Below are 13,257 nucleotides of genomic sequence, written 5' to 3'. Positions count from 1 at the left end.
GGGGGGGGGGCCGGGGGGTCAGGTTCAAGTCAGTTGGTATCTAGACAGAGATGAAGCATGGATATGGTCGTAGTGAATGAGGAAGTAACCAAAGAAAGTAAAAATAAAAAATAGATATAACGACACAGGAAAGAAACGCAGTGAAATGCCGTGCACGTGTCAGCAGTACGTGGCCGGAGCAAATACAGAATGCAGAGCGTGGAAAACGAAAGGCAAGCAGAAACGCATCTACAGAAAAGGAACGAAAAAGCATCGTCACCCTTGACACAGAACTCAACGTCGGAACCAACGTCCAACACTACGTCTGAACACTTGGTCAGTTATCACGTGGATCACGGCTCGTCTCGTCTTTCCTTTTTTCCTCTTTTGTCTTCCTCATTCTCCTTCCGCGTTGCCTTCTCCGTTTCCTAGGATAATGTCGTAGTAAAACACGGCTCGTCTGCAGTCGCCCCCTTCTTCCAACATTTGCAGGGGTAGCCGGCTATTCTTGCATTTTCTCCGCATCACATCGACAAATCGACAGGGGACGGAAACACGGCGATCCAAGCTCCGTTACGGTTTGCTCGCAAGGCGATCCAAGCACCATGGCCTTGGTTCTTGGGCTGCGCTCAGGCCCTGTTTATTTATTTATTTATTTATTTATTTATTTATTTATTTATTTATTTATTTATTTATTTATTTATTTATTTATTTATTTATTTATTTATTTATTCTCTACTTGTTGTCCTCGCTTCGCTCGCAATGGATGGATCACCGTAAATCCCCCCTGCGGGTCAGTGTCGCCCGCTTTACTCATACAAATGGCACGGCATACTCCCTCGCGCCCTCGGTGCAAATCAAGACCACCACCGAATCCTGCTGCACCTTGACAACATCCCGTGCCTCGGAGCAAATCTTGCGCAGACCAGCCAGCGTCGCCGCACCACACGGCCCCGCGGCCACGCCCTTTGCACCCGCCGCGTCGCTCTCGCTCGTCTTTTGGTCGGTGCCGCCCATCGGCTCGTCGCCGTCTGCGTCCGCGTCCGCGTCCACGCCCACGACACTGCTGTCGGCGTTGAGCAGCTGCTGGACGGCCACGTGGGCCTGGCGGTCGGAGACGGCGACCGAGTAGTCCACGCCGGCATGGAGGATGGGCCAGGCGTTGCGCGACAGGGTGCCGCAGTTCAGGCCGCACATGATGGTGTCGGCGGTGGCGACGGTGACGCGGCGGCCGACGGCCTGCGAGGCGCGCAGGCAGGCGGCGGTGTCGGCCTCGACGGTGAGGACGGACGTGACGGGGGTGTCTGTGTCGGCGTGGTCGTCTGGGCCTTTGGCGTCGTCGTCCACGTCGTTGGCCAGCGCCTCGGCCGACTCGATGCTCTCCTGCATGGCCTGGCCGGTCCCCACGGCGCCGCCGCGCCCGTGCGGCGCCTTGTAGTGCGCCGTGACCGCCTGGGCAATGGACCCCACGCCGACGGGCACGACGACGTGCGTCGCCGGGCGGCCGCCCGTGGCCTGCCGGACCTGCGCGTCCGCCTCGGCCAGCAGCGTGCTGTAGCCCTCGACGACCCACTGCGGCACGTCCTCGTAGTCCTCGAGGCCGACGTCCAGCAGCAGCAGCATCGACGAGTCGCGGTCGGCCTCGGCGCGCACGAGCGTGACGCAGTCGTCGTAGTTGGCGCCCGGCACCACGCGCACGTCGGCGCCCTCGCGCGCCAGCAGCGCCTGCGTCGCCTGCGGCATGAACGCCGGCACGTACAGCCGGCACGACACGCCGCCGGCGTAGCGCGCCATGCGGGCGACGGCGCGGCCCCAGTTGCCCTCGGTGCACGACAGGATCTGCAGCGGCCGCAGCCCGTTTTCGCGGTTGTGGCGGTCGTTGTGCGCGCGCACGGCGGCGGCGAGCGCGTCGAGGGACACGGCGTCGGGGCCGGTGCTGGGCAGGCCGACCGCGCGGGCCAGCGCCTTGTAGACGGCCCACGACGCGCCCAGGATCTTGAACGACGGCAGGCCAAACCGGTTGGACTCGTCTTTCAGCAACAGGTGCCCGATCCCCAGCTCCGCGGCCAGCGTCGGCAGGCTGTGCATGGGCGTGACGGCATAGTGCGGCAGCTGGCGGTGCAGGGCGGCGACGGCAGCCGTGTCGATGGGGGGGATGTCGGGCATCACCACCACCTTGTCCTTGAAGTGGGCCGTGGTGGTCGGATCGTTCATGGTCGCTGGTGAATGGCGGCTGGGCCGGCGAGAGTCGTTGCAGCTGGGTCCAAACGTTGCGAGCTGGCCGCCCGGCCGTTTGTAGATAGAGGACAGGAGAGAGTCGAGAGGAGCTGGTCTGGTCGAGCAAACACGGCGTCGAGGGTCGTAGATTGTGTAGATTGCAGGCAGATTGTCGCCGTCGTCGTCTTGGTTCGTGCTTCGACGCTGGCCGCGGTGTAGGTTGTTTGGCCGCAGTCTGTCAGTCGATGTAGTATGTCAATACCAAGATTGAAAGTAGAAACGGTATGGAATGACGTCGAATAATACAAACCAGGTCAGTGCATCAACACGAAGGAATCATGAAGCGAAAAGGCAGCGAAGCAGAAAAAAAGAGAAAATGGCCTCGTCTGTCGTCCCAGTTGGGGAACGCCAATACAACACTATATATAACTGGGAAGAGAGATGGACGGCATTGGGTACATGGACGAGAACAACAATGGCGACGGCCTCGTGCATTGGAATCGAGAACCAAAACCGAGATCGGGGGAACAACAAAAGCAGCGGGGAGACGTGCCAGGACAACTGCCCGAACGACAAGTCGCGGCGCTAAAGTGACGTCAAGCATCTCGGGAAAGGCCGCGCCCCGAATTGGGCAGGTGCGAGCCAGACACCCACTGTAAGTCGATTTGGCTGCCAGAAAACGCACCAGTGATGAAATGATAGGCATGCGACTCTGTTCGAATACAAGTTTTGGCACCGAGGGAAATACTCCAACGGGGAAACAAGGATACAAGGTCAAAATAGGGTCTCGGTTGGGCTGGGGGAAATGGGCAAAATACGGAAAACAATACGGAAAACTACAACAAATACAACATGACAAGAAAAAATACAAAAACACGAGTTAGCTGAAAGGACTGAATGCTCCGAACGTCTTTCCTTTCTCCATCCAATGGCCAATGGCCTAGACGTGTCCATGGAAGAAGGCATTGTCTTGTGCTCTTGTGCTCTTCCGTCATGGCGTCATGGTGGCGTCCTCGAAGCTTGTTCTTGATTCAATCATCAAATGCACATCAACAACATCGTTTTCCTTCTGCGTCTGACCTCTTGTCCAAGTCTTCGCCAAGACCAAGGATCACTACCATGGATGGCTAGGCTGACTTGCGTATGGGGGGCCCTGGAGCTTAATCGCTTTGGGAAGTTGAGACGCGGCCACTGCATATGATTTGGGAGCAATATCGATTCAGGCCTGCCACCAAATCGCGCCAAAGTTGCAGCCGCAAGGTCCTCCGTCAAGATGGACGCAAAAGACGCAAAAGGCAGTAAAGGGACTACTGCAGATCCGACGACAGGCCAGACAGATTACAAGGATGCCGAGGATGCCAAGAACACCACCTCCGCGGCCACCACCTCGCGCATCGTAGCGGCAGCCGCTGAGCGCAATCGCCTTGTCCAACAGGTCGCCGCCACACAACACGCCAAAGCGACCCTCGGCCAGCTCGCGCCGCAGATTACCGACCTCACGAACAAGGGCTTCGATGCCTCGCAGCTCGTGGCGACGCTGCTGGCCCAGCTGCGCGACCAGCGGGCCGCGCTCGACAAGCACCAAAAGAGAGCGGGCAGCTCCGTGTCGAGGCTGTTCCATCGGAGCGACCCCAAGGCGCTCGAGGCCGAGGAAGATGCGTACTACGAGGCGGAGGCCTGGGCCGCCAAGGCCAGGGTCAAGCTGGGCCGCATCGACGCCGACTTGGACGCCCTGAAACAGCAACGGGCCGACCTGCGCGCGCGTCACGACGAGCACACGGCCGCGCTGAATGCGCTGGACGAGCTGTACGCCGGCGTGTTCGACGGGCCGTCGCCGGACGTCGGGGAGGGCGACGAGGACGCATTCGAGGGCGCCGTGCAGGCCGCGCAGGCCGTCTACGATGCCATCCAGGCCCGTCTGGCCCATGCCCTGGCCGTCGCCGGCCACCTGAACGCGGCCCGCGGCAGCGTCGTCGCCGCCTTGAACCACATCGCGTCCGCCCTGCAGTACTCGCGGCAGGACATTGTCGACTCCAACGGCGTGCACCACGGCTCCGCCGCGTCGGCCGCCAGCATCGTGAACCCCCATTTCTCGTCCGCCCGTGCCGACCGTCTCGAGCGCGATCGTCTCAAGCTGGTGCCCGCCTGTCTCGCCGAGGCCGAGCACCATCTCGCCCTCGCCAAGCAGATGGACCCGGCCCATCTGTCGCGGTTTCTGCTGCTGCCCCGCGTCCCCGTCGCCGGCGAGGGCCACAGCGTCGCCAACCTCCTCGACCAGGCCGTCAACACGCCCCTGACCGACTACCTGTTCCACATGGAAATCGAGGACACCCAAGAGGGCGTGCGTGCCTGCCTGGACGTCCTGGACCCAGAGGCCGAGCAGGCCGAGGCGCGCGTCGAGGCCATCCGCCAGGAACGCGAGCCCGCCGAAGCCGCGCTCCTCGAGGGCCGGCGCCAGCTGCTCGACCTGCGGGTGGAGCTGTTTGAAAAGGTGCTGCGCGCGCGGGACGGCGAGAAAGAGGTAGAACCGCCTGCGTATGGGTGAAACATGATGGTACAAAATGGTTTTTTTGTCCTTTCTTACAACTGGTTATGATATACTTCAGGTTTACTTCTAAGTTTTTTTTTTTTTTTTTTTTTTTTTTTTGTATGACAATAAATATTGTTTAATTTATGTTTAACGCAACGTTTTTTTTTACCCCAAAGTCCAGGAAAAGAAACAAGTAGAAATAAACATCCATTTGAACTAAACAAGTAAAATTTACTTGCAAATGCCTTTCCTTAATGACTGCACCACTAAAGTCGCTTTAAGCATGTATCAACGGAGATAAACGTCCGATGAGGGCCAGTCCAAGCTCAGCCGAGAACAAAGCGCCTCACATCATGAACGAACCCAATCAGGACAAACATACTTTCGCAACAGGACCACATCCCTTACGTTCCGAATCAAAGGCGTCTTGTATAAAAAAATACCGCCCAAAGCAAATGCCTTCCAAACAAGGTCACGTGCTCAGCCTTACTGATTACTCATCTGTCTGCCCCGCCAGACTTCAGCCGTCGCCTTGAAATTCACAGCCTTCTGCCTACCCTCACGACGACGACCATCGACTCATACACACCTTCACACGTCCACTCATTCACTCACACGCATCTGCACGGCGCGCCACCTTGTATACGTGCTACGCTGCATCCCACGATGGCCGACTCCACCCCCAACGTCGCCGCGCTCCGGCCCATCGAACTCCAAAATGCCTGGCAGGTCGACCAGGCCATCGTCACCGAAACCGAGCGCGTCGTCATCATCCGCTTCGGCAAGCACACCGACCCGGACTGCATGGTCCAGGACAAGATCCTGTGCAGTATTACGCCCATCGTCATGAAGTTTGCCACCATCTACTGCTGCGACAACCAGCAGGTGCCCGACTTTAACAAAAGTATGTTTTTTTTTCTTTTTTTTCTTTTTTTTTTCTTTTTGGTCCTCGCTTCGCTCGCCTTCATGGTTTTTGCTGCACCCGCTCTTCCTCTCCTGGCTTTGCCATCACACGTGAGGCCGCTCGCTAACCGTCTAGTGTACGAGCTCTACGACGCCTGCACCATGATGTTCTTCTGGCGCAACAAACACATGATGATTGATCTCGGCACCGGCAACAACAACAAAATCAACTTTGTCATTGAAGACAAGCAGGAACTCATCGACATCATCGAGGTCGTCTACCGCGGCGGCAAGAAGGGACGTGGTCTGGTCAATGCGCCCAAAGACTACTCGACACGCCACCAGTACTAGGCCAGCGGCCGACACGCTGTCTTCTTGTCTCACCAGTCTCTGGGACGACATGACTTTCATTTACGAGCGCGCGTTGCTTTTGCTCTTTACGTTACAAAGGACGGTCGGACGACTAGACATTCATGTCACACATGTTACAAAAGTATGACACTTCTCTTGAAATACACGTTGCCATCTGCTCTTTGACTCTGTTTGCTGAACATCTCCCAACGACTAGGCCGCTCGACTCGAGGATTGCCCGCAAACGTCGAGCTGGGACCAGGTATGTAAAGACGTCTTGTAGAGCGTCCCACATGCGCGACGTGCCCTGTGATTGATGGCATTGTCGCTTCGTAGTCATACTGTAGTGGTTCGTGTTGTAACTCACATGCCTGACGCGTGACCTGCCACGATTCCTCAATCTGCTTTTGACTTTTGAATTTGGTCTCACCAACGCCGCCACAACGGTCTGCCGTTGTTATAATAATAAAGCAAAAACGTGCACAAGATACCCATGATAGAAACATATGGCCGCAGGAAAAAAAGTACCAAATACAAAAGCGCGAGACGGCGAAGCACAAGGAGAGGACAATCCGCCGTGCTTCTCTTTAGCCGTCTCTTTTTCAAACTGCAACCGCTCGAAGCACAATCGCGCAAGCGAGGACATCGTCGTTGGTTGCCCGTTGATGCTGCTGGCCTCGCAGAGCCTCGCCCGTCCGATCGCCGGTTTGTCGTTGTTTGCTGCCGCCTCCTCCATCCGCGATCCTCGCTCACCGCTCCTGGTGCTGGCGTCTGTCGTCGCCGCCGATGCGCTCCAGCGCCTCGAGCATCACAATCGAGTTGCCACGGATGACCTAGGCTGTTAGCACGTGGCCCTGCATTGCGCCAGGGGAGAGTGTGTCGTGCGAGTGTATCGTTGTACTCACCACCATGCCAATCTTGACCTTCTCGCCGCCGTCCTTTTCCTCCACGGCCTCGTCAAGGACAATGTTGAGGAAGACCTGTTTGGTTAGCAGGCGCGCTTGCCCTTTCCCCGCTTCTGCGAAGCACGCAGGGACTTACATCGTAGCCGCGCAGCACGCCAATGACCTTGCGGCTGCCGTTGAGCTGGACAAACAACCGCTTGTCGAGGTACTGGTTCTGTTAGCAGCGAACACGACAACCGACAACAGGCGGACGAGACATATCTGGGTAAAGGGCAAAGGCCTACCTTCTTCAGTTCTGGCTGTGCGGGTGCCATCGTGGCGACTGTGTGGGCTGTTGTGGAACGGGGAGGTGGTTGTGTGGAAAGGAAGCAAGGTCGTGTCGTCAAAATGCGAAGCTCCAGAGCGCGACAGCAGTTTGTCGATAGCCTGCTGGCGCCAGGCTCTTCGGCTCGATTTTTTGGTGGGCAGCGGCACGCCACTACTGCGAAGAACAGTCACGTGGCGATAAGATAACACCACAGTCGCAGCCTGCGCAAAGAGGCAAAACACGACCTCATTCTCTTCCTCTTGTTCCATTCCATCGACAACCACTTGGCACCATGAGTTTGTTCACAAAGCGCAAGGGACGGCGGATATCGACATTTGACGATGTGGACGAGCCGCAGGGGGGTGGTGCGCCAGCCGGCGATGGTGAGTGCAAGCTTCCACCTTTACTTTCTACAATGACGTCTTGCACGATCTTTGCGATTGCTGATGCGCGTTCAAGGCTGACCGACTCTCTTCTATTTGTGCCCATAGACCAATCCGCCGAACCCATCGTCCAGCCGATTCGTTTCGGCAAGCGACCTCTGAAACAGTCTGCACTGCGCCGCAGCATCAACATTGCCGACTCCGAAGTTGGCCTCGGTGAACCCGGCGGCAGCGGCGACGACGAGACCAGCGGACCGACGACTGCCGACGAAGACGCGGCAAAGCCACCGGCAAGTGGAACCGACGTTGGAAACAACAACAATGACGACGACGACGGCCCGGTAGTGGTCCGGCCTGCTCTCAGTCGGACTGGCTCGCGAAAGAACCGGAAACGACTCTCGACAGCTTCTACCTCGTCTCGACTGTCCTTTGGCGGCATAGGAATGAGCGGTGGAGGCGATGACGACGACGATGACGACGACAGCGGACCGGCCGTTGTCACGCCAAACAAGCGAGGCGCCGCCGGCACCGGCACGCCGTCACTGACCCAGCGGGTGCTCGAGACCAATGCCTTTCGCAAGTCGCTCTCGGCCCGCTTGCCGACACGGCACCGCACCGACGACAGCGACGACGATGAGAAGTCGAGTCGGCCAGATGCAGGCGACGACGACGACGGCCGCCCGCGCTACAGCCAGGCCTACCTCGATGAGCTGCAGAGCTCCACGCCCAACACCCCACAAAACCTGGCGGCGCAGCGGAATCGCCTTGGCGAGGGTGGGGACAACGACGAGGGCGACGTCATGGACCTTGATCCGTCTGAACTCGACGGCGCCATGGTCGTTGACGCGTCTGAGCTGGGACGACACGGCCTGTCTCCGGCGTCGTCGTCGGCCGTCGCCAGCATGGCGCCTCCGCCGCCCGTCGCGACCATGCTGACGGCCACGGAAATCCAGGAGCGCAAAGACCGCCGCGCGCGCCGCGCACTCGAGGGCGACGCCATGGCCGACGACGACGACGACGCGGAGGCCAGCGGCGACTACATTTCCTTGCTGACGGACGAGCAGAAGCGCAAGAAGCGGGAAAAGGAAAGGACGCGGCTTGTGCGCGAGGACGAGGATCTGGGCGAAGGCTTTGACGAGTTTGTCGAGGAGAAGGAAGCCCTCTCCATTGGCCGCAAGGCCCAGCGGGCGGCACGGCGCAAGCGCAAAGAAGACATGGCGGCGCTGATTAACGCGGCCGAGGTAGGCGGTGACGGCGACGGCGACGGCGACGGCCAGGCAGCCAACGATGCGGCCGACGACTCGGACGTCGAGCGGCGGCTCGCCTACGACGCTGCGCAGACACGCGCCGGCATGGACGGCCTGCCGAAAACCAGGATGCGCACCGAGGACGACGGCCTCGAGCACGGCGTCCAGGGCACCGTACCCATCCCGCGGATGCGGCCCCTGCCCGACCTGGCGACGTGCCTCGAGCAGATGCAGAGTGCCGTGGCGGCCCTCGAGGTGGACGCGGCCGAGCACCGGCGACGCCTGGCCGAGGTGGAGCAGGAAAAGGCCGAGATTGCAGCGCGCGAGACAGAGGTACAGGCGATCCTCGACGCGGCAGCGGCCAAGTACCAGACGGTGCTGGGCGGGGGCGCCGCGCCAGGGACGGCTGGTGTGGCGTCTTCGACTCCAGGTGCAGCAGGCATGGCTCTGGACATGACACAATCGCCGCTGCGGGCCCTGCCACCCGGCCTTGCGGGTGATTTCCCCGTACAGCGCGGCCTGGAGAGTTTAGGAACGACACCCACACGGCGGCCGAATCCTGACGACGTGTTTTGAGAACGAAAAGGTCACGGACATTGTAATACTAGACAGCGAATACCATGTGCTTTTATTGTTTTCCTTCTGGCCCAGAAGTGTAATTATATTTCATTTGCATACGAAATGATGTGATGCCAACGCCTGAAGTCAGAGTAAAAGATATAAAAAAACTATAGAACATGGAAAATGATGGTTGCCAAAATTCGATGGTATTTGTCATCGCGACAGAAGGAAAAAGTCACACGACAAAGCCAGACTCTACAGCCTCTTGATGCAAACAAATCCCAACAAGACTCGGGTACTATTACAGGGCCACAACTGACACTTTGTAACACGGGATGCACGCCTGTTAACAGGCTCTACTTCGCCCGGCTGACGCCTGCGCCAATGACGCCCGGCAGCTTCTCCTCGCCCACGCTGAACAGCAGGCCAATCGCAAAGCTGACGGCGCCCACAATCGTCACCGTGAAGCCTGTCAGCAGCCAGAACGGCACGCTGACGTCCTGCTTCTGGCACATGTTGCCGGCCCACTGCGTCGTGCTGAGGCCGCCGGGGCTGTCCGCTGGGCGATTCAACGTCTTGAAGCAGTGGCACACAAAGCAGCTGCCGGCGGGGCTCTTGCTCGAGACCCCGCCGTTGTTGGCCGCGTACTTGTCGATGCACTTGCCGTGCTCGCTGCAGCTGTTGGTCTGCGCGACACAGGCGTTGAAGGACTGGAAGCAGCCGGGGATCGGCGCGAGGGGCGCCGCGGCGGCGACGAACTTGACGCCCTTGCCCTCCTCCTTCTCCTCCTTGTCCTCCTTCTCCTCTTCCATGACAAACTCGGAGCTGGCGCCGCGGATGCGCAGCTCCGAGGCAGCCGGGCGGGCCTTGGGCGGCAGGAGGCGGGCGTTTGCGGGCTGCAGGCCCTTGCTGGAGGCCCACTGCTTCCACTGGGCGTAGCGGCTGGACTCGGGCAGCAGCAGGAGGGCGACGTCGGCGGCGCCGGACTCGACAAGGGTGACAATGTCGGGGAGCGTGGCCACGAGGGCATCGACAGTCGTTGCGTCCTAAACAGTTAGGGAGGAGCAAAACGAAAAAGTACTGGGACGAGGAGACAGTCTCACCTTTTTTGCATCGTAGAGACCGACAAAGATGCCGTGGGCCCAGGACGCGGGTGCCGCGACGGCATCGGCCACCGACGTTGCCGTGTGGGCCGCAATGCCCGCACTGGCCAGCTCGTCCACGAAAAGACGGGTGTTCGCCGCCTCGGACGGCGGGTCGGCGACCGTGAACGCCGGCTTGGCAAACGCGCTCGGCAGCGCGGCCTCGAGGGCGGCGACATGCTCGGGCTGGGCGCCCTGCACGACCACAAGCATCTCGCACGATGCTGCTGCTGCGGATGACGCGTCCTCGGCAAACAGTGCAGGCTTCGCCTTGCTGCCAAACTGCTCAATCAGGCCAAGCGCTGTCTCGGGGTCAACGTCGCGCGGGAGGCTGTCGTAAAAGCTGCTGCCGTCGCTGGCCCCTAACCGCCGCAGCAGGACCTGGCGAGCAATCTGGCGGGGGAGGTTGGGCGATGTAGAGGAAGAGGAGGGCGAGGATGACGATGGTGATGATCGAAGGAGGTAGACAGGCGCCGGTACGGCAGCGGCAGCGGCCGAGCTGGCCAGGCAGGCCGCGACAGCCAAGCCGGCAAGCAACTTCATCGTGGCGGCGTCGACAGGAAGGGTGTGTGCGGTCGTGTGATGATGGTCGATTGCGGGCGATGATGGGCGACGGCAATGGGCAGTGAACGGAAAGGTGGACGTCGTCAAGCAGGCCGTTATCGCGAAATGAAGCTGGAAGCTACGCCAGACAAAAGACGCAAGAGCGACCCCAGCAAGGACGACAGGCTGCAGCGTAAAGGTGGATCATTATTCATCCGTCCCTGCAATTGGAGCGGGAAGGTGCCCAGACGATACGAGGCCGTGCGTAGAGTCCTGTAGGTACGGTCTTATCCACTGTATTCGGCTCTGTGAACTGCGATGGCCCGTCGGCGATAGTGGCTCAGTGGGACCGGACCTTCCAACAGGGGTGGTGGCCTAGCCTGGCGAGCCCTGGGCGGAAGGCTTCTGTTGTCGTTCTTGCCCTGAAAAGGCCATTTTTAGCTCATTCGGCGACAACGGGAAGGAGCAAAGGACATCATCTCGCGGCTCTCAGGCAGATTTTCGTGACACTTCGTGACACTCTTTTTCGTCTTCCTTTCCTTTCTGCTCGACTACCCACGTCCTGACGAAATACTTTATCGATACCCACCGTCATCCATCTGACTGCCGGCGGTGCCTGACAACTGCCGACAACCGTTTTCGTACCAACTGTCTCTTGTCTCAGACGGCATCGCACCATCACCAGAATTGCCTGGCGACGACACCCTCACAGCGTCGGGCCGCCGGCCACATCTCGAGATCGCCCTCTCCTCTACGCACTTCGCACCGGAACACGGTACTCTCGCATATCTCACACCATGCTCCGCTCATTATGGGCGTCCAGGGCGCCGCTCGCGTCCTGGCTGCCCCGACGACCACTGACTGCCGGCCTCTCGCGCGCTGCCGCCTCGCCAGCAGCAACGCCCTCCACATTTTACGTCCGGATCAAGTCCGGCCGTAGATGGCGGAATGCGGCCATCGGCGCGGGCGTCATATACATGTGCTGGTCGGCCTACTTCACGCGCGTGGTCCTGCCGCCGTTTGCCGACATGATCGACGACGAGGACGCGCAGCCCATTTTCTTTCCGCTGCCCTTTACGTTCCAGGTCGTGGAGTCGCGGCCGTACAAGGGCACGGACCCCGAGTGGCAGACATACATCCGCATCGCACGCGACCGCGAGCTGCTCATGAAGATCCGCAACGACATGCTCGAGACGGTCCGCGCCGCGGCCGAAGCGAACCCGGTTCTGCGGCATCGCTGCGGCCATGGGATGAAGGTGCGCAAGCACTGGCTCGACGTCGACTTCCCCTACCGCCCACCACCCAAGATCACGCGCGACGGGCTGCTGCTGACGGCCGACGGCCTGGACTACGTCACGGCCGAGGTGGACTCGGTCACCATGATGCGCATCTCGCGGGCCCTGTGGCCGGAGCCCGTGGCGCTGTCGGCGACGTCGTTTGTGACAACACTGGCCCGCCAGAACATGCAGAACGTGGCCCGCTTCTTTGGCTTTGGCGAGGAGCCAAAGACCAGCCCCAGCTCCAAGTTTGCGATCCCCCCGCCCGAGGAGATGGCGCGGCTCGCCGAGAAGCTGAAGCGCATATCCGACGACATCAACAAGGATGTGTCGCGGGCCAAGCGCGGCGGGTTCGGAGAGGGCGACAAGGACGACAAGGAGGACAAGGACGACAAGGACGACAAGGACCTCAAAGGAAATGGCCAGGCGGCGCCCGGCACGACACCTGGGCCCTTCACCAGCACGGGCTTTGACTCGCACTCGCCGCCTCTACGCCGGCCGCAGCCTGCCGGTCGGCCAGAGAAGCGGCCCGCCAACTGGGAAGAGCTGTCCGACCTCCTCCGCGCTCGGGACATGATCCCCTTCCAGTCTGTGCGCGCCAGCATCGATGCCTCGTGGCGTGCGTTCCGCCAGAAACTGTCCGAGACGTGGCTGCCGCTGCGGCCACAACCACCGAGCGGCAGCGTGGGTGTGTCCGGGCTCGTGGAGCTGCAGTCGCCGACGTCGCGCATTATGATTGCGGTGTCGGCATACTGGGATCCCAAGACGCGCAAGTACGACACGCAGACGATGCACTTGAAGCTGCGCAGCATCCGCCCGCTGCACCAGATGCCGCTGTAGATGGCGGTGTCGAGCGTCCTACGACCGAGCATGCCGTTCGATGCCACGGCGAAGGATGTCATGAGTCTTTTC

General features: G+C 60.1%; 7 protein-coding genes across 7 annotated transcripts; 4 read left to right on the top strand and 3 right to left on the bottom strand.

Annotated features, from left to right (window-relative positions):
* Positions 1-792: 792 nt before the first annotated feature.
* Positions 793-2,193, bottom strand: SPBR_03735 (uncharacterized protein; the record flags this gene model as incomplete). The annotated part of the gene is made up of 1 exon (XM_040762025.1): positions 793-2,193. One exon carries the CDS (start codon positions 2,191-2,193, stop codon positions 793-795), a length of 1,401 nt encoding a protein of 466 aa, XP_040622868.1.
* A 1,276-nt stretch (positions 2,194-3,469) lies between these two features.
* SPBR_03762 (uncharacterized protein) lies at positions 3,470-4,741 on the top strand (the record flags this gene model as incomplete). Its single annotated transcript, XM_040762052.1, has 1 exon — positions 3,470-4,741. One exon carries the CDS (start codon positions 3,470-3,472, stop codon positions 4,739-4,741), a length of 1,272 nt encoding a protein of 423 aa, XP_040622867.1.
* A 651-nt stretch (positions 4,742-5,392) lies between these two features.
* Positions 5,393-5,980, top strand: SPBR_09241 (U5 snRNP protein, DIM1 family; the record flags this gene model as incomplete). The annotated part of the gene is made up of 2 exons (XM_040767367.1): positions 5,393-5,630; positions 5,766-5,980. 2 exons carry the CDS (start codon positions 5,393-5,395, stop codon positions 5,978-5,980), a joined length of 453 nt encoding a protein of 150 aa, XP_040622866.1.
* A 749-nt stretch (positions 5,981-6,729) lies between these two features.
* SPBR_03868 (small nuclear ribonucleoprotein G) lies at positions 6,730-7,199 on the bottom strand (the record flags this gene model as incomplete). The annotated part of the gene is made up of 4 exons (XM_040762158.1): positions 6,730-6,813; positions 6,886-6,960; positions 7,022-7,093; positions 7,170-7,199. 4 exons carry the CDS (start codon positions 7,197-7,199, stop codon positions 6,730-6,732), a joined length of 261 nt encoding a protein of 86 aa, XP_040622865.1.
* Positions 7,200-7,484: 285 nt separating this feature from the next.
* SPBR_03655 (uncharacterized protein) lies at positions 7,485-9,398 on the top strand (the record flags this gene model as incomplete). Its single annotated transcript, XM_040761945.1, has 2 exons — positions 7,485-7,575; positions 7,684-9,398. The coding sequence occupies 2 exons, from the start codon at positions 7,485-7,487 to the stop codon at positions 9,396-9,398; spliced, it is 1,806 nt and encodes a 601-aa protein (XP_040622864.1).
* A 341-nt stretch (positions 9,399-9,739) lies between these two features.
* SPBR_03750 (uncharacterized protein) lies at positions 9,740-11,068 on the bottom strand (the record flags this gene model as incomplete). The annotated part of the gene is made up of 2 exons (XM_040762040.1): positions 9,740-10,429; positions 10,487-11,068. The coding sequence occupies 2 exons, from the start codon at positions 11,066-11,068 to the stop codon at positions 9,740-9,742; spliced, it is 1,272 nt and encodes a 423-aa protein (XP_040622863.1).
* A 797-nt stretch (positions 11,069-11,865) lies between these two features.
* On the top strand, positions 11,866-13,185 carry SPBR_03752 (uncharacterized protein; the record flags this gene model as incomplete). Its single annotated transcript, XM_040762042.1, has 1 exon — positions 11,866-13,185. The coding sequence occupies one exon, from the start codon at positions 11,866-11,868 to the stop codon at positions 13,183-13,185; it is 1,320 nt and encodes a 439-aa protein (XP_040622862.1).
* Positions 13,186-13,257: the final 72 nt, after the last annotated feature.

The sequence above is a fragment of the Sporothrix brasiliensis genome (assembly GCF_000820605.1).
Source record: "Sporothrix brasiliensis 5110 chromosome Unknown Cont14, whole genome shotgun sequence".
Taxonomy (NCBI): Eukaryota; Fungi; Ascomycota; class Sordariomycetes; order Ophiostomatales; family Ophiostomataceae; genus Sporothrix; species Sporothrix brasiliensis.
Note: the sequence above shows the minus strand (reverse complement) of the source record. Positions and strands in the feature narration are given on the sequence as shown.